Source organism: Pipistrellus kuhlii, unplaced genomic scaffold (genome assembly GCF_014108245.1).
Source record: "Pipistrellus kuhlii isolate mPipKuh1 unplaced genomic scaffold, mPipKuh1.p scaffold_m20_p_7, whole genome shotgun sequence".
NCBI lineage: Eukaryota > Metazoa > Chordata > Mammalia > Chiroptera > Vespertilionidae > Pipistrellus > Pipistrellus kuhlii.
The window spans coordinates 7,991,655-8,015,631 of NW_023425573.1; the positions used below are offsets into that span (position 1 = coordinate 7,991,655).

At 53.7% G+C, this 23,977-nt stretch overlaps 1 protein-coding gene across 8 annotated transcripts in view; it reads right to left on the reverse strand.

Moving 5' to 3' along the window:
• The window catches only part of NRP2 (neuropilin 2), a 119,253-nt gene extending 99,412 nt beyond the window's left edge, over positions 1-19,841 (reverse strand). For 4 of the 8 annotated variants that reach the window (XR_004984826.2, XR_004984828.2, XR_004984825.2 and 1 more), the window contains exons 1-2: positions 18,862-19,833; positions 3,274-3,451 (exon numbers count right to left, since the gene is read on the reverse strand). Coding sequence is in view for 4 of the 8 variants with exons in the window: in XM_036420871.2 (XP_036276764.1) it covers positions 3,274-3,451; positions 18,862-18,934 (251 nt within the window). In the remaining 4 variants the exon portion in view is untranslated. Of the gene's footprint in view, positions 1-3,273; positions 3,452-18,861 lie in introns of all 8 variants that reach the window. The other 4 variants (XM_036420872.2, XM_036420873.2, XM_036420871.2 and 1 more) reach the window with 3 other exon arrangements.
• Positions 19,842-23,977: the final 4,136 nt, after the last annotated feature.

Sequence of the window (23,977 nt, forward strand, 5' to 3'; positions counted from 1 at the left end):
CGAACCCGAAACCTGGGTAATGTGCCCTGACCCGGGAATCGCAACCTCAGTAACTTGGTGCATGGGTTGACACTCCAACCAACTGTGCCTCACCAGCCAGGGCCGACACCAGTATTTCTAAAACAGGCAATACCTGACCATTTACTCAGGGGGACTGACCTCTTTCCCTTAGATGGTCAAATAAAACAGTGACAACAGCCAACACAATAGCCATCCGGTGTGAATGAACCAAAATTACATCTATATTTTTGGGTCAGATTGGCAAAAATACATTTTTTGGATTGCTGAAGGCTTTTAGTGATTAACGGATGTGTGCCAGGAGCTAGAAAGGCTGAGACATGCTGGCCTAGCCCTTTGGGTTGGTGTCAAGGCACAGAGGGCCAATGCTTGGCCAGGCCAGCCTCTCCATCAGGGCCCATTTCCGGGTCCCGGGGCAGACTCTGCAAATCACCATGCAACGAGGAAGAAGCGGAGGTGGAGGGAGCAGGAGGGGCTGGCTGCTTTTCTGACTTCCTTACTCATCTCCCTTTTCTCAGAAGTGTCACTGCAGCGTTCTCATCAGAAGGATGGTTCCGGCAGCGCCTCTTGGTAAGCACCCACCCGAGGGGCTGCCAGAGCCACAGCCACAGCCACTGGGAATCCGAGGAGAGAGGAGAGAGGAGGCTGTGTGCCTTTGCCAGTAAGTGCTTTCCAAACCCAGGAGCTTCCTTGGAACAGAAACGAGAGGGGGAAAGAGAGGAGGAACCCGACAGAACTTCCAGGACTTTAATTAGATTAATTGTTCCTTTTGCAAGTGAAACGGAGGCGGTGGGGGAGCAGTCCATGGCCTCTGAATGCAAATGGCCAGGGAAGAATCTCAAAAATACCTTGCAGAGCGAGAGGCTGAGAGCACCGGATGTGTCTCTCTAAATACAAAAATGAATCCGGGTGAGAGAGACATGGGGCGTGGAGGGGACATGGGGGGGAGGGGGAGAGAATGAAGGACAGGGTTAAGTAGCAGGGGCTTGACCCCAACAGACCCTTCCTGACAATTTGGCGTTGGGGGTGGGGGGGGGGGGGAAGACCCCAGAAAGGTTTTTCTCGACCTTCCTGGCCTTTCTGGTTCAAGCCAGCAGCACAGAATGGGGGAGTGGGAAGGAAAACAGGAAGCTACTTAGTGAAGATGATAAACTGGAGGATAACCTGTCATGGGCCTGTTGCAGCTCAGCATTAAGGACTCTGCCCTCTTCCCCATGGGCTGCAGCCATCTGAGTTTCCCCATCCCTGGAACCCGGTCTTGGGAGGGGAAGGGGCTCCCTGTGGATCATGTTTCCCTGGCCTTTCACACTCCAGAACATATTTAAAGCCATGCTCACCAGCTCCTGCGTGCTTCCTTCCAAAGCCGTGCCTTCTCCCTCGGTCGCTATGAATATACATAGGATGACCTCCTAGCAATTTCCCTGGGAGATTTGCTGGCATCAGCATCACAGAATTTGGCCCTCCGTCGAGAGAGGTGCTTAGTCAAATTTCTCTGAGCTCAGACCCAAGCCCTCGGTGCATTACGATTCAGTCTGTGCCAACCTCCTGCAGCCCAGCCAGAGACTCCGAGAGCAAAAACACCTCATAAAGAAGTCCTTCTCCCAGAAATTCTTGGTCAAGTTCACTGGCAGGGAATGGGCAGCCTTGCGGTTCTGTGCAAACGTGTCTGAGGACAGGCACCGAACTTGGACAAAGAGGAACCGGGGAGCTGCCCTGTGTCCTTCCATGAGTCAAGAGACAATCTGCGGTTAAAAACGGGCCTTCTGATCCTTTGTCACATGAGGCATCCTTCCGGGAAACCTGGGTCCTCAACAAAGACTAACTCTCGTTCGGGGAAAACCATGGTGGGGTTGGAAAGTAGCCCTCGGAGGGCAGCGGTGACATGGATGCACGGGTTCACGGGGAATGCTGTGTTAACACGAGGGCCCTATAAATCAAAGAGCAGGCACTACTGTCATGCCAACAACGTGAGTGTGCTTTGTACCACCTAGTAGGCTCTGTCTTCCAGTGTTTCCAGAGGGTTCTGCCTGATGACAGAGGGTCCCGTTTCCTGCCTGATGACAGAGGGTCCTGCCTCTATGAGGAAGCGTTGGCTGGACCCAGGTCCGCATCCTGTACCTTTCCCAGCAGCTGGCCCCTTGGTGAATTTCTCATTACTTGCGTTGCCTTGGCCACAGGACCAGCTCAGACTACTTATCCACCAAAAGGGGGCACTGGGCACCCACTGGAGCAGGGGCACCTTGTAGGTGCTGCTCTGGAGCCAGACATGACCTTCCGCTCAGAGAACTTTCCCTTTTGTTTCAGGGAGCAAACACGCATTCGCATTCTCGACATGACAGGCCTGCCTGCTCCCGCGCCTTGATTTATAGGGCCTCCGTGTTAACACGGCACTGCTGAAGCACTGCCAGCTGTCGACATGTCCACACGGTGCCTCCTGAGCCACAAGTCTCCACGGTGACAGGACTGAGGGCGTGAGATCAGCAGAGCCACTGGCGTAGGTTCCCCGGGCTCCGGCTGCTCTCATTGGCAGCATGGACATGGTGAGGACCCCATTTCCCAGGGCCCTCGTGAGAGTGGAGTGGGGTGATATTTACAAAGCAGTGAGGAGAGTGCTTCCAGCCCGGAGACGCTAACCTGCGCAGCACAGACACCAAGAAGCAACGCACAGCCTAGATCGACCCGAGAAGATGCCGATTTTTAGCTGCAAGGAAACCAGCGGCCATTCCCCACGACAGCAGCACGAGTGTCCACGGTGGACGTAGAGGGAGTCTCCACGTTGGGGACTGGGCTGCTGCTTTACCAAGGAAGCCGGTGGGGTTCCCACGTGTGGTCGCAGCAGTGGGAACGGGGAGATCTCCAAGGTGGCACCTGACATCTTGTAGCAAGTCCCAACGCCAAGAGCTGAGGTTTTGTAGTCCACCCCCCCACCCTGCTTCCACAGGGAATCCCCCCCACTGCCAGCTTTTGAAGATAGGATGCTGTTCCTTACACAATCCACTCTTTCCTCTGCACTATGGTACCTACTGGCCTTTGTTTCCTCCTGAAAAAGCATGCCATCTTGGGTTCCCCTGGGACCCAGATCCGGCACTGTTTTAGCAGGCCAGGTGTTTCCAGGCCCGTTGTTACGGGTGTGGCCATTAGGTGGCGCTGTGGTCAGAGCCGGGCTGGAAGGAGGGAGGGCGGGCGGAGGCGGAGGGAGCGGGGGGAGGAAGGGAGAGGTTCTCAAGGATGCTCAGCGGGCAGGAGGGTGCTTACTTGCAGTCATGCTTCTCGATTTCGAAGTGCGGGTTGAAGTTGAGGACAATCTTCTGGTTGGGTTCGGGCGCGTAAACAATCCACTCGCAGTTCTGGTGGGACGGGTAGTCCTGGGGGTAGCCTGGCGAGGTGATGTAGCCAGCATCTTTGGAATTCAAACGACCGCCACAGGGTGGGTCTGGAAGAGAAGGCAAACAACCCAAGGAACTTCAAATATGTCCCGGCATTTGTTTTCCCCCATCTCCCTGTTTCTCTCTCTACCAGTGGCCTGGAAGGGTTTTTGCAGACCTTTTATGGCAGTCCAGGAAGCTAACCTACTTACTCATGCCGGGGGAAGAGGTCATTTCAGCCCATCTTCCCCCTCCTCACATGGCTGAGCGCTCTCTCTCTCTCTCTCTCTCCCCCCCTCCCCCATGAAAATATTTCAGAGAGTGGTGGCCAATGTCCCCAATCACATGCTCTGGGATTAAAAAAAAAGAAGAAGAAGAACAAGGAAGCTGCGAAGTTAACAGGCCTCCCTGCCTTTTCCTGCCTCCTGGCCTGGGCCCATCTTCCTCGGCGCTCGCCCAGCCTCTCCTCTATCTCTACCTCATAAATCCTTCATGCTGTCGGGCCTCCCGGCCCGGCCCAGCCCAGCCCCGGCCAGGCCGCCAGAAGTAACGGCTCCGGGAACTGACAAGAGCGGTTTTGTGGTGCCGACCCACAGCCTGGTAACAATTACATGTGATGCGGAAGACGCATTTTCAGCTTGGGGCCAGAACAGGCCCTGGAGGGTGATTTCAGCCTTTTTTTTTTTTTTTTTTTTTTTTGAAAGAAAGCAAAAGCAAAACTCCCAAACACTTAATTCCAGATCCACCACAAATTTGATTTATGATTTCATTATGCACGGAGTGGAAAATCTGCATAGGAGAATCCACCAGCTCTGACCTCAGCGCCTCCACAAAGAGCGCTTTGTGCTGAGTGGACGGCTGGCTCCCCCCCTGCTCCCCCCCCCCCCCCCCCAGCTTTCTGCCCAGGGTCCCTCCTGCCTGGTCACCACCAGCAGAGTGTGCTGCTGCTTTGTCCCTGGTCAGCAGCCCTGGGGAAGGGACTGGCGGAGCCTGGCTGAGATCCCCCTCCACCCACCACCCCCGCCCTCGCCCTCCCCACCATTGCCAGGCTGGAGGCAACAGCTCCACAAGCGCCAGGAGGGAATGGGGCCGCTTCAAAGGCAGAAAAGGTGGGCGATGACATTTGAAGACTCTCACATGTTTGGGAGTGGAGATCTTCCATCCCCAGGAGGGGTTCCTGGGAAATGGGGGGTAGGGATTGGGGGGGGGGGGTGTTCCGCTTAAAGACTACTTTAAAAGAGAGGACAAGAAGGCACCAGAGACCCGGAAATCTCCAGAAGCCTCTGGGAGACCTTCCTGAGCGCCGTGCCGCTCTTAGCATCAATCACGATTTAATATCGCCATCTGCCCGGAGCAGCGTGGGCCCGTGAATTATGCATCAGGGCGCAGCGGCCGCCCTCCAGGACGGGCCTCTCTCCCGGGTGCGCTCTTTGAGGGGAAGGGTCATGCATTTTTTAACTCTACAGGTGCACGTCCCCGCTCCCCGTGCCTGTTGGCACGCCTGTCTCCCGGAACTCTGCTTTGGATTACCGGGCGGGCGGGCGGGCCGGCTTCAGGTGCATAAAAGATGGGCACAGTGGTGGCCGGGGACACACAGACCCTCACAAGTGGCCTTTAGGTGTCAGCGCCTCCAAGAGCGCACACCGTGCCCTGCTGCGCTGCCCAGAACCACATGGCGTCGGGTCCCGTTTCCTGCCGGGCAGGAAACAAAAGCAGGCCATTTCCTCTGGCTGGCAGAGACCTCATCATCCTCTCACTCACGACCCTGCACCCTCCCGAGGCCAGAAGGACAATGGGCTCGGCCCTCCTGCCCAGATGGAGGTGAAGCCAGCAGCCAGGCCTGGTGCCACCACCTCCTCTGCAGCCAATCCCCGAAGGCCTGCCAGGTGCCCACACCACTCACCCAAGCTGGGCACCTCACATCTTGTAGCGAGTCCAATGGTCCTGGCTCATGCATGTGACATAGGACCACGAGTGGCCCTCTGAGGAGGCGGGAGGGGGGAGGGGACCTAGGTCGCCAGCTGTCTGACAGCTTGGAGGAGAGGAAATTGTCTACGAGCTTTTCTCTGAAAAGAAGAAGTTCACTTCCTCCATGCCCCCATGGCGCCTGGCGTACGCTTTGAGTCACTGGAGCAGCACACATGCTCATCAGGAAGGACGGAAGCTTCCTCAGAGGGAGGTTTCGTTTCTGAGCCACACCAGGAGTCATCACTTCCCCACTGAGGAGAAGAGTTAAACTACGTGTGTATGTCCCCGAGCTGCCTGCCTGCCTGTTCTCCTGGTTAGAACGTACTTCACTCAAAGGAAAAGGAGTAACTCTTTTTTTTTTTTTTTCCCTGTCCTCTCTTTATCACGAAAATTGAGGCTCTCATTAAAATATTTGAGAACTCATTGAAACATCTGCTTTGCTTGTGTGTGGTTAGCCGTTCCAATATCCAAACATTTACAAGCTCACATTCTTTTTTTTTTTTTTTAAGTATGTTTATTTTTTAATGTTTTTATTGATTTTAGAGAGAGAGGAAGGGTGGGGGATAGAGAGATAGAAACATGAATGAGAGTCAACTGCCTCCTGAACGCCACCTACTGGGGATCAAGCCCACAACCCAGGTGTGTGCCCTGACCAGGAATCGAACCTGGGACCTTTTGGTTAATGGGTCACTGCTCAACCACTGTGCAACACCAGCCAGAAACAAGCTCACATTCTTGTCTGGATGGCCCTCACGCTGAGAAACACACACTTGCCTACCAAACATACATTGGGTACACATATACATCCTGTATAATAAAAGCCTAATATGCTAAGTGTCCAGTTGTCCAGTTGGCGGTTCAAACAATCAAAGCATAATATGCTAATGATATGCTAAGGTCGCTCAACTGCTCACTATGACATGACTGACCACCAGGGGGCAGACACTCAATGCAGGAGCTGCTCCCTGGTGGTCAGTGCACTCCCGCAGGGGGTGTGCTGCTCAGCCAGAAACCGTTCTCATGGTTGGTGAGCACAATGGAGGCGGTGGGAGCCTATCCTGCCTCTGGCAGCACTAAGATTGTCTGTCTACTGGCTTAGGCCCACTCCCCTGGCCTAAGCCGTCAGTCGGACATCCCCAGAGGGCTCCCAGACTGCAAGAGGGTGCAGATTGGGCTGAGGGGACCTCCCTCCAACCCCCCCCCCCCCCGAGTGTACAAATTTCGTGCACCAGCCCTCTAGTTAAAAATTAATACTTTAGCCCTGGCTGGTTTGGCTCAGTGGATAGTGTTGGCTTGGGGACTGAAGGGTCCTGGGTTTGATTCTTGTCAAGAGCACATGCCTGGGTTGTGGGCTTGGTCCTCAGTAGGGTGAGTGCAGGAGGCAGCCAATCAACCATTCTCATCATTGATGTTTCAATCTCTCTCTTCCTCTTCCTTCCTTTCATATATATATATGAAACTAACACTTTAGTCCTGTACAAACTTCCACGTCCTCTCATAAAAGATCAGACATCATTTGCACAGACAGCTCCTTGAAGATAAATGCTAGAATTGTCACCTCTGTGTTCCTTGGAGAAAACGGAACTCTTGAAATCTATCAGTAAAAATCGTAAAGAAGACACACTTCATCCATCCATGCCTCCTCTAGATAACTGATCTTTCATTCCCAGGTTTGAGGACCCTCCATTTTTAAAATGCAAACACACACCCCAGAGGAATGACCCAGCCTTTCCTCTTAAGAGCTACACTATCCTTTCCTCCGGAGGCCTCTCCTATGTCCTCCATACGCGCTCTCTCCAGAGGAGTCCAGTCCAGCCAAGGAAAGGTGAACTCCAGGGCACATGCCTGTAGGCCAATAAGCACACACAGAAGAGAAGCTGGCCCGGCTGAAGTTTGAGCTACTGAGCCTGTTTGGTGAGTTGACCAGGGACTCCTTTCTCCTTGATGTTGTAACTGCCTGTTACCTGGGGCAAAGTTCCCAAAGAGCAGCAGGCCAACCCAGGCCTGATCTGCTCAGAGAAGTTTTCTCCCGCAACTGAGATGGACCAGGTCCTCAGAGGCCCCAGGATAAAAGGATTAAAGTGATACCTCTAGGGCTAGGCAACAGTATGAGGATTGGGGAAAGGGGGAGAAGGGGGAATGAAGAGGTTAAAGGAGGTCAAATACATGGTGACACAAGGAGACTAGACTTAGGGTGGTGGGCACACAGTGCAATACACAAATGATGTATTATAAAACTGTACACCTGACACTTATACAATGTTATTTACCCATGTTGCCCCAATAAATTTAATTTTAAAAAGTAAGTTGAAATAAAGGGAATACTATGTTCTGAAGTCCCAAAGGTCTGACGCCCCCCTCCCTCCGTAACGACTACTTAGGTGTTTTGATTTGATATAAAATGTCAGATTATTTCTGACATTTTCCTCCCCTTACCTCCTCCCTCCCTCCCATGCCCTTGCTTTGCTGACGGTCTAAGCACTGTCAGATGCTGCCCTGGGGTTACCAGGCCGTGGATCAGGTGAAGACATGTTGTCCCCGTCCTCCTACAGTTCTCAGGTGCTCTGCCAGCTTCAGAGGGAGCTTACCCTCCTACAGAACCCAATCCAGACAACTCACTGGTTCCTAGTAAGATCTGGTTTTTAGTAAGGACTAAAAGAAGATCTTTTTGAAAACCTGGTCTGCCTTCTAAGGGAACTCAACTGGAGCTGTTTTAAAGGATCACTGCAGAGCCCAAACTTGACAATAATAGTTGTTCAACGTTGAAGCCTGGCTATAGTGAGACTTTCAAATGATCAGAATCACAGGGGGTGACACCAGGTGACACCAGGCAACCGCCTGCACAGTCCCATGGTAACAGTCAGATCCCTCGATGTACTGAACTGAGGGGAAAGTCCTTGGCAGAAACAGGGGAATTCAGTGCTGTACGTGGGACTGCAGAGTCAGGGTGTTTTTGATGGATGGTCAGGGGTAAGGGGACCAGGTTACTGGGAAGGGGAGGGGGTACTGATATTACCAAGAAGACATGGCACCTGGATTCTTAACTCAGTGACCTGCCTCAGACTCAGCTCCCTAAACTGGGCTGCAATGAGTGGATCGAACTAAGGGTGTAGCTTTCAGAATTCTTGTTAGAAGTGTTTGCTTTTTCCTTGAACAAAACTCTACCCTGAGCTTCAGTGTGCAGAGCAGCTGAAAGTGGAGCTCTTCTCCCTAACAGGTTTGGCTCAGTGGACAGAGTGTCGGCCTGCGGACTCAAAGGTCCCAGGTTCGATTCAGGTCAAGAGCATGTACCTTGGTTGTGGGCACATCCCCAGTTGGGGGTGTGCAAGAGGCAGCTGATCGATGTTTCTCTCATCATCGACATTTCTAACTCTCTATCCTACTCCCTTCCTCTCTGTAAAAATTAATAAAATATATTTTTTTAAAAGAAAGAAAATGGACCTCTTCTTAGGTGTGGGAACGGGGGGTGGCAGAATTGGAGTGGTGTCCACGCCCTGAAGTCCCTCCCTCATCTCTGAGGGGCCTTCCTGTTAAGAACATCAGGCCTGCCTGGAATAGGGTTTAAGACCCATGGAGCCAGATCACAGTGCCCTTGCTATTTTAAATGCCACGGAAAAGGAGGAAGGCGAGAATGCATCTAACTCTACACCTGTTCTCCACACCTGGGGACACTCAGTGGAGAAAAGTATTCAGAGTACTTGGTCACATTCCTATTAAAATAGCATTCTATTTACTTTATAATTCACCCTTCACTGACAGCATAATCCTGTCTGGTTCTTCTTTCCACAGCATTGTTTTCATTGGATTATCAGTGGCAAGGCAATGAGGCTCTTTCTCCTACTTAAAGAGGGAATGTGGTCACCTTAACACTTAGCCAGTAAGAAGTCTCATATGGTCTTACCACTCCACTCGCAAGCTGTGTGACCTTGGGTAAGTTAGTCAACCACTCTGAGCCTTTGTTTTTTCTCCTCTATAAAACGAGGGGAATGAGTCTAAAGGTCAGTTCCAGTTCTCAAATTCAAAGCCTGTACAAAGAGGCGAGGACATGATCCTATAACCCACAGAGGAACCAAAAACTAAAGGTCCTCTCCCCTCCCACATAAATAGATTAAATAGATTCGTTTTTCCAGGTGTATCTGCTCCAGGTGAGCCTCCAACACAACTCCAGGGTTCTTCCTTCGGAGGAGCGTGTCTGTCTTGTGTTATGGAGAGTCCAAATGTCTCTTTTAATCACATTAGCCTCACTGACGTGAGTTCCCTTTCTTAACTGGGTCTGAGGCTGCAGATTTATAAACATTATGGATACGCAGTTCTGTGTGCGAGCGTGTCGGCCACAGTGATGCATAAAAAGAAAGACCAAAAGGAGTTTCTTAAAACACCTCGGCCCAATCACCGGAGTCCTCTGCTCAGGGTCTTAACCAAATGTTGCTCGCTTACCCAGGATAAGCTGCTTTTTAAGGATTTTTCTTTCCTGTGAGCTGAGGCTGGATTTTGTTTTATTCAAAGCAACTCCAGCCTGTCACAAAACAGTCTCATAAAATCTGTATCTTGGCTTAAGCGGGGGAAGAAATGAGCCAATCCATCAGCCCAGGAATGCGGCTGTTTGACCACTTCCTAAGGCGACGGAGAAGGGACGCAATCCATTCAATTTATGGGGCGGGTGGCAGTGAGTGATGCACTCCTGAAGGCACGGCAGATGGAAACCCCTGTGAACTTTCACGGTGATAAAGTTCAAAATCGGAATCAAAGACTCTTCGGCCAGGGAGGGGGAAGAGGACCTGGGAGGGGGAGAGGAAGCCAGCGTGGAAAGAGGGGAAGGGAACAGGGCAAACCGCCTCTTCTAGAACATCCCCAAAGGTTCCCCGTGGAGAGAACTGGAAATGGGGTCTGGCCATAGGGCTTTGGGAAGTCTCTTCCCCTCGATCTGGATTCTAAAAATGAAGCCCCGTTTAATCATTAAGATGTAAGTTTGATGTGATTACCTCCCTGACCTAGAATCATGCCACCTGTGGTAACCTTGTTATTTGTCATCTTATATCATAAACAAATGCAATTCCAATAGGGCAGCCGGTATAATAGCATTAGTTTATATTTATGTCCACTCTTTTCCAGCCTTCATTGCAAATGCAATTTTGATGCCATTGATGAGAGATCTGGGATTACAACTCTTGACCATTTCAACAGACATTTGGGGAAGGAAATAGAAGAAGAATAATTCTGAGGTCCCTTCCAAAAACCCAAGGAGGAAACAAACAAGGTAATATAATAGTTTTCTTCATTTATTTTGATTAACTGGAGGCTTATGTTGAAACATCAATGGCTCCCCATTGGTCAGTAAATGAAATCTAAAACCCCTTGGCCTAGCAATTTGGGCCTTGCATTGAGCCCAAGCTACTATTTCCAACCTTATTTGCAATCACTTCCCTCCACCGTGAAGCTTCTGAGTGTCACCTCAGACAAACCCAGTGTCCAATTCTCTATTCCCACCTCCCGCTTCCCTATGCCTTCCCCACTGCGAAGTCCCATCTACTCTCTCAATCAGGCTCAGCTGCACACACCACCGCCCCCCCCCCCCCCCCCATCCCTGGCCACCCAAACCAGGGACTCCGAGTTTCAACCCTTCTTATCTCCTGGAGCACATAAGCTAATTACTAAAATATATTATGTTTTTGCCATAATAAAAAAGTATGATTTTGATTCATTCACACTGATGGCTATTGTGTTGCTGTTGTCATCTGATTATTTGACAATCTAAAGGAAAAGAGGTTAGCGCCCCGGACTAAAAAGTCAGGTATTGCATGTTTTACACATTCTTGTGGCACAGTGGTTGACAATCGCTGTTCTAAGGTAGGTATGTGAGCGCTGGGAACAGCCTTATCCATTCTGCTGGACCACTTCAACTCGAGGGTAGCTGTGGCTCCCTTCTGATTCCTCTTTGGAGGACTTTAAAGGACCAAACCGAGAGCTTTTCCCAGGAGTCAGTGTCAAGGAGGTGTGATAAATCCATATTTTCCGGGGTTTAAGATGACTTTTGAAATGAAAAAAAGTCAACTGAAAATCGGGGGCAAAAGACCAAAATTGCATGAAAATTACCTGCAGATCTTAACGGCAAAGTAAGTCTTTTCTTTGAAGTGGGGGGTAGTCTTATACAGAGAATATAGGCCTAAACCTATGTTTTAACTGTAAAATTAGGGGGTCGTCTTATATGCCAGAAAATACGGTAAATGGCTAGTTGCCTATAGCAACACCAAAGGTACCAGTAGGTACTATAAGTGCTAAGAAAGCCTTATCACAAATTGCTGTGCTTCTCCAGCTCCAACTCGTCCTTCCCAGCCCACAGCTGATACTAATGGTGAATTTAGTGGTGAACTGGGTGTTTAAATGGTTTGTTTGGGATAAAAGCACATCATCATAAGTCAAAGTAGAGTTAGTGTGAACCATGTCTCTGAAGACACCGGAACGTTCAAATGACACTTGTATTTTAATTCTAATAATGGTAAAAAGAATTTATTGGAATGTTTTCTTGCCCCCTCACTCCAGGCCCCCCCCCCCCAAAAGCAAGTTCTAGATATTTGTTGTCAGTAGCACCAGGAAGATGCAAATCATTACTTCATCACTAAACCTGTGCTGGCAATGGATTGGCTCTTGCTGGGTTTTAGTTCATTTCTCTCTGCCCATCTTTCTCCCCCTAGACCCCCACATACCTCTGGGGCACATCTGTTTTATTTTCCCTCTTTATCAAAACAGTTATTATTACCACTCAGCCCGATAATTTGCAATTCCCTTTATCTTTTTCTCTGAAAGACTGGCCAGATCGCTGGTTATCGCGGGATCTCTGCAGGGTCACACTGGACGTTGCATTAAGCTGGCCCGCAGCCTGGTCCACTGCACGCCACCGGGAGAGCCTTCCTTTTGTGTCCCAGGCCCCTCCCTTTCCTTCTGGATTAGATCATGACTCTTTTATGAAGACCCAGAGGGAAATGGGATTATTAAGAGTCTTGCTGGGTAAAAGCTATTTTGTCTTTGTGATGACTTTTTTTGAGTTCAGCTGCTGAGGGGCCTTGATGCCAGAGTAGAAGTTATTACACATTCGGGGCGAGGAAGGGTTCCTTCAGCCCTGGGATCCCTGCGGAGCACATTTTCCTGATGAAGGACAGAAGGGAGGAAAAGGGAAAGAGGAGAGATTTAAAAAAAAATCAGTAGAGGTGAGGACAGTAAAAGTGGACAAAAAAAGAAACAAAGCGAAGAAGTCTATCAAGGTGAGAACCTACCAGGGAATACCTGTCTCCCAAGGACAGCGTGTGGAGAGATAACCCCCTGCTTCTAATACACAGGTGAAGGGTTAGTGGGGTAAGAGCTGGGAAGGAATAATTGTTTACTTATTAAACAGCTCATAAAATAATGCAAATTGGCCACCATGTTTACACTGTGCTTTCTGTGATACAGTAAACCCCACTGAAGCTGCTTTAAAGATGAAATGATTTCCGAACAGGCAGGTAATGATACCTAGGAGGTGGGCTATTATTATTCTCAAACACATCTGACAGACCAGGGCACTGAGGCACGGAGGGAAACTGAGGCACACAGAGGGAAACTGAGGCACGGGGAGATTATGTATTCTGGGTGGCAGGGCTGGGCTGGGTTTTAAACCCAGGCTGCCTGGCTCCCCAGCTTCGGAAGCTGTAAAGCCCAAGGAAGGTCTTCCCCAGACGTCTACATGACAGGCTCAGTGAGTGGCATCAGGGAAAGACAGACATTCTGCCGGATGGAAACTCCTTTTTCTCTCCGGGTGCCAGCCGTCTGTCGGTGCGGACAATGGGAGATGTGTTCAGGATCGGGTGTGAGAGGGCTGGAAGCATTTAACACCTTCTCCACTCCCTGCTCCCACGGGCACCCACTCCGCATCCTTTTGGCCCTCTTTCCTGTGAACTGAAAACCAGGGCACGTGTGTGTGGGGGGGCAGAGGAGTAGGTAGGAGGCTCAGGCCTGAAGCTATGCATTACAACATCGGAAGGTGTTTTTGTTGGCAACGCCCCCCCCCCCCTTCCCCTTTCTTCTCAACCCTGCTCCTCATCTGTGCTAAATGCCACGTTGTTATTGTTCTACTGGATAGGAGCAGCGTTTTCAGAAAAGGGGGATTTATTTTTATAGCACAGCTGGTCTGCCAAAGGTCACATAATTTGGCAATCTTCCCAGTGGTTAAAAATTAATTTCTCCTTATTAATACAACCGAGGTCCCATAGGATCAGAGCTCAGCCTTATCTAAACTTGACAGCTTCCGAAACCTTTAGGAGATGCCTTCTCCTGGAGGGCTGGCCGCACTGCAAGGCCACGGTGTGCAGGAATCCAGCCCCACGGAATCCTGTTCGGTGAGGAAACCATTAGGCTCCTCCGTCACGTCTCATCAGGGCAGATAAGGCTGTAGGCTGTCTAGGACAACATCCAGGAATGGGTTACATCCAGGAATGGGTTAAAAAAATTTGTGTGTGTGTGTGTGTGTGTGTGTGTGTGTGTGTGTTTAAGTGAGTTCCTTCCCTGGAAGAAACAGAACAAAGACTAACTTTTGGGATCAAACACGTGTCTGCTCCTCAAGGAGGGATCCTTCAAGATGGTCCAATGGCAAATGATGGTCAGATGACCCAATACATCAAGTATGTTAACAATATTACAAACTACTTTCCCTGTCCTTTCTTGTCAGGGTAAGAAGTCAAGATGGTATTAGGCTTCTGCTCCATCCTTTTAGAAAACAAAAATCACACCTCTATTTCCTAAAGTCTTTCCAAACTGCACCTTCACAGAATATGTTCTGAAAACTTTTTACCAATGAATCTAGCGCTGAATTCTGTCAACTTGGAATTGTCCCACACTTGGGTTACCCAAAGTCAGCTCATTCCCTTAATTGCTTCAAGGAGCAGCCGATACTCAGGAATCCTCTAGTCCAGTGGTCGGCAAACTGCGGCTCGTGAGCCACTGAGGTCTGCCACTCTGTTGACTGAGTTTGCTGACCACTGATGTTTCTCCAAGGTGTTTCTCCCCAGGACCCCACCTCCCCCCAGGCCCTTCCCCACTGTTATTTGCACTCAATTCAATGCCTCTCAGTTCAGGGCCTATGAACTGGCATTTGGGTCCTGGCCCCTTTTATACCCTGAAGGTAGAAACGGGGCCCGTGTGGACTTGACATTCAATAGCAGGGGCTGAAGCCACTTAGGTAGACAGCAGGAGGCCTGCTCCCTAGCCTGGCGTGCCAGCCCCGCCAACCTTCCATTTTACCAGCTGGGCCCTGTGGCCTAATCTGCGGGCTCCGCAGGACAGAAAGCCCAAACCTGCGGTGCTGCCCAGCAGTCCCAGCTCTGCCGCACATGCACATCTCGGACAAGAAGGGACTTGCCGAACGTCCCCTCCCCTCCCCTCCCCCACAAGTGTTCCTCTTCCCACTGCTTTGCACTGTGTGCTCCGTTGGCAACAGGCCTCAGTTTCACTACCTCCAGCGGCAGTTTATGGGGGAAAGTTTACTGGGCACCCACGGAATGCGGGCATGAGACCGGTCCCCGGAGCCCAGAGCGGGCTGTCTGTGTAGAATCCAGGAGTTCACCGTTTGGTCGCACATTGTCATGCTTGCTCATACTTAGCCCGCATTCGGAGGGAGACAGGCTACAGGAGAAATCCTCCTCAGATCCTTATCCAGAGCCTAGAGCCTCAGTGCTTCTCTTTCAGGATCAGTGTGAACCCGGGCCTGTCTCCCACCGCCAAGTCACACCTCTTATCTGATCCTTTCCCACGAGGGTGAAATGGCCCAGCGCGGCCACAGCTCCCGGGTGGAGGCGGGGTTCGGGGTTCGGGGTAGATTATAGGGTGCGAGTCCTTGTGGCCCCAAGCGCCGTGGACACCGGGGCTGGGAGTTGCCACCCTCTGAAGAAGCCCATTGTCAGGGTCTGAATGGTTTCCTGAGCGTCGCCTGGTCCCCTGCGGACCACGATTAACTCCAGCCAAGGGGAGCGCCGTGGCCGGGCGCTGACAGTGGATGGCTAGCGCCAGGGGGCTCTCCTCTCTGTCTGAAACTGAAAGGAAGGGAGGGAGGGAGGGAAGGAGGGCGGTGGAGGAAGGAGGAAGGCAGGCAAGCGGTGAGCACACGCTAAGGAGCTAGAGCGCGCATTCCCTCTCCTGCCAGACAGATTCAACCGGAGCCGCAGGAGCTGAGACGCGGAGGAGCCGGGTCCCCTAAGCTTGGCGCAGAAAGCTGATCCCCACCCCCCGCAGCACCCCCTGGGTTCCCAGGGGCCACCGGGTTCTTAATGCCGCCGGCCCTCGCCAGCCCTGGGCGTTAGCTCTGCGGGCCCGTGCTGGCCCCCCTCCCCCAACCCTGCGCCTCAGCCCGGGACCCCAAGCTGCGGCGCAGGCAGTCCCAGGCGGGGGGCGGGGGCAGCCACTGAGTCACAGCTCGCCTCGCCTCGCCCCCGTGAACTTGTGTTGATATTAAAAAGAAATCAATCAGTGGCAATGAAGCATCGGCCGTGACAGTTTCTCTTTCTCACGTGGAAAAGCCGAGAGCGCGGCGGCGGCGGCGGGGAGGGGGCTCGCCGGCCCCGCAGAGGTCCCTCCCGGGCGGGGAGCCGCGGGGCGGAGGGGAAGCCGGAGCCTCTCCCTGCGCAGTCCTCGGCCGGGGGGGGAGGGAGCAGGAGGAGGAGGAGGAGGGGCCCGGCCGGGGGAGTTGGAGGCCGCCAGCTCTGCCCCGGCTTGAGCCGCCCGGCTTTGGCTTTCGCCGGGGGCACGTCCGCCTAATAGAATGCTTATGGATCCCCGGCTCTGTTTCTGCGCGCGGCCCAAACAAATCGATGCGTCGGGAGGGCCGGCGCTGGGGGTTGGGGTGCGCGGGGGCCCCCGGCGGCCCCACCACGTGGGCCCCGCGCCGCGCGCTCTCCACCTGCCTCGGCGCCGGGCGAGCGCTCCGCGCGGCAGAGGCGGTGCGGGCGGCGCGCATCCCCGCGGATCGGCTCATCCAGCTCCATCTCGCCGGCTGCTGCCCGTCCCTGCGCCTTCGGCTCGGAAATCCACCCCGGCTTCCCGCCGCCCCGCTCGGATCCCCCTGCCCCGCCGGCCCGGCCTCCACGCCGACTCTCCGGGGATGCGGTGGGGTGGGGGAGGGGAGAGGGGCGATGCAGCGCAGAGTGGAACGCGCCCGGCGGAGGGGCGCTCGGGGAGGGCCGGCCGAGCGGTGCTGAGCCCCGAGCCCGGCGGCAGGCAGGCAGGCAGGCGGCGCTGCAATCCGGCCCGGCGGCGGCCCGAGGAGTGGGGGCGCCGAGGCTGCACGCCGCCGGCAGAGGGGTTCTTTGCTCACTCGCCCTCCCGCTCTCACCTTTCCCCCCCCCCCCCCCCGACCCCTCGGACTGGGCTCCCGCCGCCGCCGGCTGCACCCGTCTCCTGCGGGCGGGCGCGCACCGGGTGAGTCAGAGGGCTGGCGGGGCCTTGCCCTGTGCCACCGCCGCCAGCGGCCGGGGTGCCAGCGGGCTGCTCGGACGGAAACCCCAGCGGCTCCGCGCCCCTCCAGGAGGTGCCTGCCCGCGCCCTGCGCCTCCGGGCTGCTCTGGCCAGGCCGCAGGGCGGGCGCCGGGCGGGGAGGGGGCGCGCCTGCGGGCAGCGCGGAGGCAGGTGTCGGGGCGGGAGCGGGTCCCGTCCTCTGCCGCACACGCGTGCACTCTCCATCCTCACAGCGCGGGGGGGGGGGGAGGATGTGTGAACATCTGCGGAGAAGGAGGACCCTGAGTCCTCACGACCCCCCCCCCCCCCGCCCTGCACAGCACACAGAACCTGAAGTTGTATGTGTGCGCGCTTGTGAATGTGCCCGTATGCGCTCCAGGGCCCGCGCGCCCGCACACCGGGTCTGCCAGAGACCCTGCCTGCATACATAACACACCGTGGGCATCCTCCCCGCGCGGGAGCGTGCACACACACACACGCGCGCACACACGCACGAACACACATACAATGTATGCAGCCTGCAGGTCTGTGGGAGGTAATTTCATTTCAAATCAAACTGGGAACTTGGAATCGAGGCAAGAAGGAATGAGGAGGCACAGGAAGCTCTCCAAGTGGGACCCGCACTCATCTCTTGGAGAGGGTTTTTCGGCTGCCTGGAGACCAGTCATGGCCGAGAAGGCGCAGCCGACAAGAGGGTTTGGATAGGAAGGGCAATGCTGAGTCTTCCTCTCCTCAGATACACACTGAGCTCCAAGGGGCGCGTGTGGCTGTGCCAGGAGGGGAGAACCCACTTCCCCCTGGGGTCAGAGCGGCCCCCGCTGGTCCCCCACCAGCCCCGGGATGGGAGGCGGTGCCCAGCAGGCTGCCAGGGCTTAGCCGGGCACTGCAGCCGCAGCCTTGGAAGTGCCGCTGGGTGAGGGCACGCCAGGAAGGCTTTTCCTCCTTTCCCTCTTTCCTCTTTCCTCCGAGATGTCTCCTAGCTCTCAGTCACCTGTAGCAGCAGCTTCCAAGAGTTTAGTCAGATCCCAGACACTCTTCTCAGAGGAGAGAGGGGCTGGCCCGGGAGGGGGGGTGTGAGGAAGGAAGAACAAGCCCCATCATTTTCCCTGAGGCCAGAGATCCCTGTTCAGGGAGTGTACCCCTTATCACCCCCCCCCCCCAACACACACACACACACACACACTGGCCCCAGACACTGGGGCCTTCGTGCTTATCTCTGCACTCAGGCCACACACCCTTCTTGGCAGTGGCTGGGAACAAATTCCACTCCAAAGTTTCTAACCACTTCACAAGAGAGACCTTGGAGGGCCACGCGGTTGGCTTTATCTAATAATATTTTTTTAAAAAGGACACGATTTACTTCCCCAGAAAGTACGTGGATGCAGGAAGGAGAGGAGGGTCTGTGGACCCCCGGGCTGGCCAGCAGCACCAGCCCCAAGCCCCCGGCTCTGCGGAGAGCCCCATCGCCGGCCCAACCCTGCGATTCTGAGGCGGATCTGCACATCCTGCAGAGCCCACAGCGCTGGGAAACAGCTCGGTTCCTGCCTTTCCCAAGCCCTTCACTTAACATTGCTCAACGCGGCTCCCTCCGCGGAGGGAATGCACATGATTTATATTCCGCTGGCTAGGTTGAAGAAACTCCAGGGAGATGTGCTCTGCTTCAAGAAAGGGGGAAAAATCCCAAAAACTGAAATGCAGAAAGGCTTTGTAGTATTTTTAAACCTTTGATTCAGTCCATATGTGACATCTGAACACCGCCAAATTCTGTCTGTGTTTCAACACACACACACACACACACACACACACCCACGCATTCCCCGCAGGAGAATAAAGTTGGGTTTTAGCAGTGGCAGCGGCGGTGGTGGTGTCAAGTAGGGAGGGCCGAGTGGGATGGCTCTTTCAATTATTCAGTATTGAGGATGCCTCCTTCTATGCCATCCCTTGTGCCCCTTCCCGCCTTAGCAGTTACTTTTAAAAGGAAAGTGTGTTGAGATGAATAGAGAGAGAAAAAAAAAAAAAACTTTCAGGGGCTTACCTGGTTGGCCTCTCACTCCGCATCCTGAAAAGTAGAGGGCTAGGAAAAGCCAGGTGAGAGGAAACATATCCATGTTGGAGAAGGAGGCTCTCTCCAGGGCGGGCTGCGTGGGCTTCTTGGATAATTGTAAGTCTTTGTGTTTTTTTCTCGCTCTCGTGATCTTCCTCACGGTGTCTTCTGCAGAGAATGGTCAGCGGTCCCCTCCTGGGCCCCGGCGGCCGGTCTTCACCTTGATCCTTGCCGGGTGCCCACCTCCCCGGGAGGAGGGTCGGTCGGTCGCTCTTGAAATCAGCCAAGAGGGGAGCCAGGCGGGAAAAGGGGACGGTTCTCCTCCTCTCTTACACGCAAAACGGATCTGTGTCCTCTCCAGTTCCTCAAAGTATCATTTCCTTTATCCTACAACATCACGGATTATTTCCCGAAAGCCAAACGTAAAAAAAAAAATGGAATAAAAAATAAAAGCCAAGACTCGCCTTGGGCATCACACGGCCCCAGGCAGCTGTGTGATCTCAGAGGCGCACACTGACACGCAGCCCCCGGCCCCCAGGACCCGCGAGAGGGCGGCGGCGCCCACGGCCGGACAGGACAGCCCGGGTGGCAGGCGGCCGCCGGGCTCCAGCCCTCGCCGGGTTCCCCCAGCGGGATCCTCCCGCAGCGGCTACCCCCGCCCGGCCAGCCTCACGAGGAGCCCGTGGAAGGAAGCCGGGGCCGTGGCCGTGGCCGCCGGGGTGCGGGCAGGCGGCTGGGATCGCCGGGAGGAGCGGGCGAGCCCCTCTCCGAGTTCGCTGGCGCCCGCCTTCACCGCCGCCGCGCCCCGCGCCTCGCCGCCGGGTGTCTGCGCGTCGGGAGCTGCGCCGGGGGCGGGCTGCGGGCGGCCGCCTCGCTCGCGATCTCCGCTTCCCCGCGGGCTCCCCCCTGCCTTTTCAGGCCGAGCAGCATGTGGATGTCAGCGCCGCGGCAGAGCGATCCGATTACGCGCCGGCCCAGGGCCCGCCCCTTCTGTGTTCCTGATTAAAGAGGCAGCCGCGGCCGCGCGCCGCAGAGCGAGCGCCGCCGCACCGGCCGGGGCGGGGCGGCGGCGGCGCTTCTCTCTCCTCTTCCTCCACCCCCCCAACCGCGGCCGCGGCCCGATCAAAGTTAACGCAGCTCCCACCCCGCCGCCCCTCTCCCGCCCGGCCTCTCCCGCCGCCCAGCCCGGGCCCTCCGCTCCGGGCTGCGCCGAGCTGCCGGCGCGCAATGCCCCAGAGAAGGAGCGCCCCTGGGCACCTCCGGGGCGAGCTGTCCTTGGCGGTGTCCACGCCGCCCGAGGGAGAATCCGCGGGCAACGGGGAAATCCTGGTCTTCCCCCCCCCCAATTCCCCGACTGCGATGCCACACACGGAGAACCCAGCACAATGCCACGCGCAATGGCGTGGGTGGCGCACGGCGTGTGGAGCGGGGAGCGAGGCGGCGGTTCAGCCATGCGTTTGCACAGGCAGCGGTGCGTGGCGGCGACACACACACGCATACACGCGCGCAGGCCCTGCTGAATTAAATCCCCAACACCCTGCGTGTACTACTCAGATCCTTTGTTGTGTCCCAAACACGCTCCTCTCCACGCCGGGTGATGATTCACTTCTCCCAAGCCCCTAACTTGAAACTACCAGGAGAGCAAAGACTTCAAAGAATTTGTTCAGACCATTGAACTGGATTCCTCCCCCCTTCCCCCCACCCCGCCCGAACATGTACAGGTACATGAAGGTTTCTCCTTATATACATACACATTCCCCGCCCCACCCCACCCCCCAAAAAAACGTGGCCACAATTTGGGGTGAAAAAACATTGCATGGTACCCGCTATTTTTAAATGGAGGTATGCAAACTGTTCGGAGGGAGCTGCAAGCTAATAGTTGGGGAAACACACTTGTATCTTTGTTTCCGAGGATGGCATGGCGTTGTGGATTCTAAACGGTCTTGTTTCACTGGGCACCTACTACTCCATTATCATAAACACTCTTAACGGGAACAGTCTGAATGACACCCTGCGTATACTTTTCTGCCGCTCTGCAGATGAAGAAAAATAAAGTTTTGGTGACAAGAAACACACACATCTGACCGCCCCATTTATTTCTCTGCTTGTACTTTGTGGATTCTTCTGGGTGGCTTTCCTCCTTATCTGGACTTGCCATTAGCTTTGTTTATCACTTTTAGTGTTTGAAAAATCTGCGACTCCCACTTAACCGTTATTTACACTGAGATAAACCAAAACAAAATTGAATCAGAAGTGATTTGCAAATAGTGGAGCCCAGTCGTGGAGGGGTTTTAAGGTGCTGGGTAAATCCACAGGCTGCATATCGCCATGTGGATCTTTGAGGCCTGGTTTGAAAGGGCATTTAGCAGAGGCCTGGTGATTTTCCCAGCCAGCATACCTCCAGGGAAGACTAAAGGCTACCTTTCATTCCCGCCTCCCCCCCACCTTTTCTTCCTTCCTTCCTTCCTTCCTTCCTTCCTTCCTTCCTTCCTTCCTTTCTTTCTTTCTTTCTTTCTTTCTTTCTTTCTTTCTTTCTTTCTTTCTTTCTTTCTTTCTTTCTTTCCCTTCTCCCTTTCTTGGCTGGAGAGCACATCCACAATATTAAAAACTTCAGATTTACCTTTTCCCCTGTTTAAATGTCAGTTTTAAAGAAAGACTGCCGTTTCCCAATATTTAATGGAGTAAAGAGGCCGTGTGGATTTTGAATCTTAAACAGAGATCCCGGCTTCTGCTATGGCCACGATGCTAACCTAGGGGCCAATAGCACTGCCTACAGGGACAGTGCTTAGAGGGTCATTTAGTACCACTTCCCCGACCACTTACCGGCCTGGCCAGACCACTCTCACAGTGTCCAGCCTGGAAGAACCCTGTTTCTGGGAACATCGTAGCCAGAGTTTAGGGGCAGAGCCGGGGGAAAGAGGACACAGAGAGGTAAAGTAATAAGCCGAAGCTCGTTGGGAAACCATGAAGATGACTATTCTGACTTCTGAGCTTGGGGCCGCAGGTTGAGGGCAAGGCCTGGTATCCTGAAGTGGAGTGAGCAGTCTGGTGAGTCTGGTTCAGAGCCCTCCCGACTCCGTTTTTTTAATCCTCTAGGGGGCAGCACTCAATAAATAATGGTAAAACTGGGAGCTACCTGTGGTAGCACTTTTGCTGGTGCTTTTATTTCTGGAAGCTCAAAGCCCTTTATCAGACCCCGGAGAGGCAGAGCGAGTCCAGTTCTCCTCCAGCCCTCTCTGAACAAGACTCCATGGGCCCAGGGAGGACGGGAAATCGCTTTAATCCAGGACTTCCAAGGACTCTTGGGAACGAAACACAAATCCCACGTGTGCCCAATGGAAAATGAACCTTTAGGGGAATTCTCCAGACTGGCTGGCTCAGACCTGCCAAGCTTCAGCTTTTGTCTAGACTGGAATCTCAGGGGTTTGGCTGCCGTTGGTTTGGTTACCACCAAAGGTGCTGGGGTGAGGATCCAGGCACCGGACTTTGACTTTCCATTATTTTGTGAGTTTACATCTCTGACCCATGGAGACAGACACCTGCCTGCTAAAAGGCCGGTTGTGTCCACAGGAACAATGGGCCTGTGAACAGAAACACCTAACCGGCTAGAGGCTGACATTTCAGGCAGCCTCCCTGACTCAGCTCGGACGTTTTATATCATTATCCTTAATTGTGAAATAATAACAGATAATCGCACCCTGCATTCCATTCCTTTGACAGGAAGGGATATGGGAGACATAAAAGAGTTGTGAATGATGCTCAGGGAAGCTGTAACCTGGCCACACCCAGTGGGAACCCAGGCCTTCCCGGCTGGGCTGTCCCACACCAAGAGAGCTCACCAAGTCACCGAGGGCAGCGATGTTCAACCCGTGTGCTGCACGGATGTTTAAAACATGCAATACCTGGCTGTTCAGTCAGGGGCACTGACCTCTTCCCCTTAAATTGCCACAAAAACAACAACAACAACAACAAAACACACACACACAAACAAATACACACACAAACAAACAAAAAACAACCCAGCAGCTAACACAACAGTAGCCATATGGTGCGAATGAATCAAAATTATACCTATTTTTTTTTTTTTGGCAGACTGGCAAAAAATACATATTGTTTTGTGTGCCACAGAACTTTCGCAGTTCGTGTATGTGTGCCATGAGATGGAAAAGGTTGAGAATCGCTGGCCTAGGGTGAGTATTAACAATTCAGGTTGGGTTTCTTGGATCTGGCTTGGCCTATGGATCTGAATTTTAACGCATATTTTAGGAGATGCTTAATAGTCCAAGCAATTGGCAGCCTCTGTCCTGAGGGTATTTGATTTACACATAACCTGCAATATTGGCACTTTCCTTGAAGGACACCTGGATCTCTGTTTTTTTTCACATTTCCTCTCCAGGCACTTTTCAAAAGGGGGGGCGGGCATATATCTCAAGATTCTGAGAAAAGCCATAAAAAACATGGTCCTTAAAATGCTGGAATGGGAGCGGAGGTAGGAGCCGAGGTAGGCGGGGTGGGTAGGGTGGAAGGGAAGGTCCCCAGCTCTACCTCATGACCTTTACTTAGCAGCAACAGCAAAGAACCTATTTGAATACAGGAAAAGCTGGGCTCGGGGCGGGAGGTTTGCAGGAACAAGTTCAAGGTGCCCAGCTGACAGGGCCTATGGAGCTGGATCCAGCCCTTTCACCACCAACCAACGCAGCCACTGGTTGTTCCTGGAGGTTTGTTCCAGGTGTGGCTCTCCATCTGCATTCACCACAATGCGCTCATTAGATGCTCATGGGAGCGTGACTGCAGGAGGTGCAAAGCGAGGAAGACATTGGGGTCCAGCCTCCTGGGAACACAGGGCTTGAAAGCTCCAGAAGCTTCGTGCTTCCACAATAGATGGCACCTGTCACAGGGGGCTCCCCCTTATCTCAGCCCTCACATTGACAAGCTCTCACCCTGGAACGGGGGGGGGGGGGGGGGGGGGGAAGGAGGGGGGGGAGGTCTGAGGCCTAATTGCATCTTAATCTGCAATTTACCACCCTGCTTTCGTTAATGTTTAGCTGCATCTGTCTCAGAGGCAGAAACTTCAGTTAAAATGTAAGAAGGTCCTCATTTTGTGTTC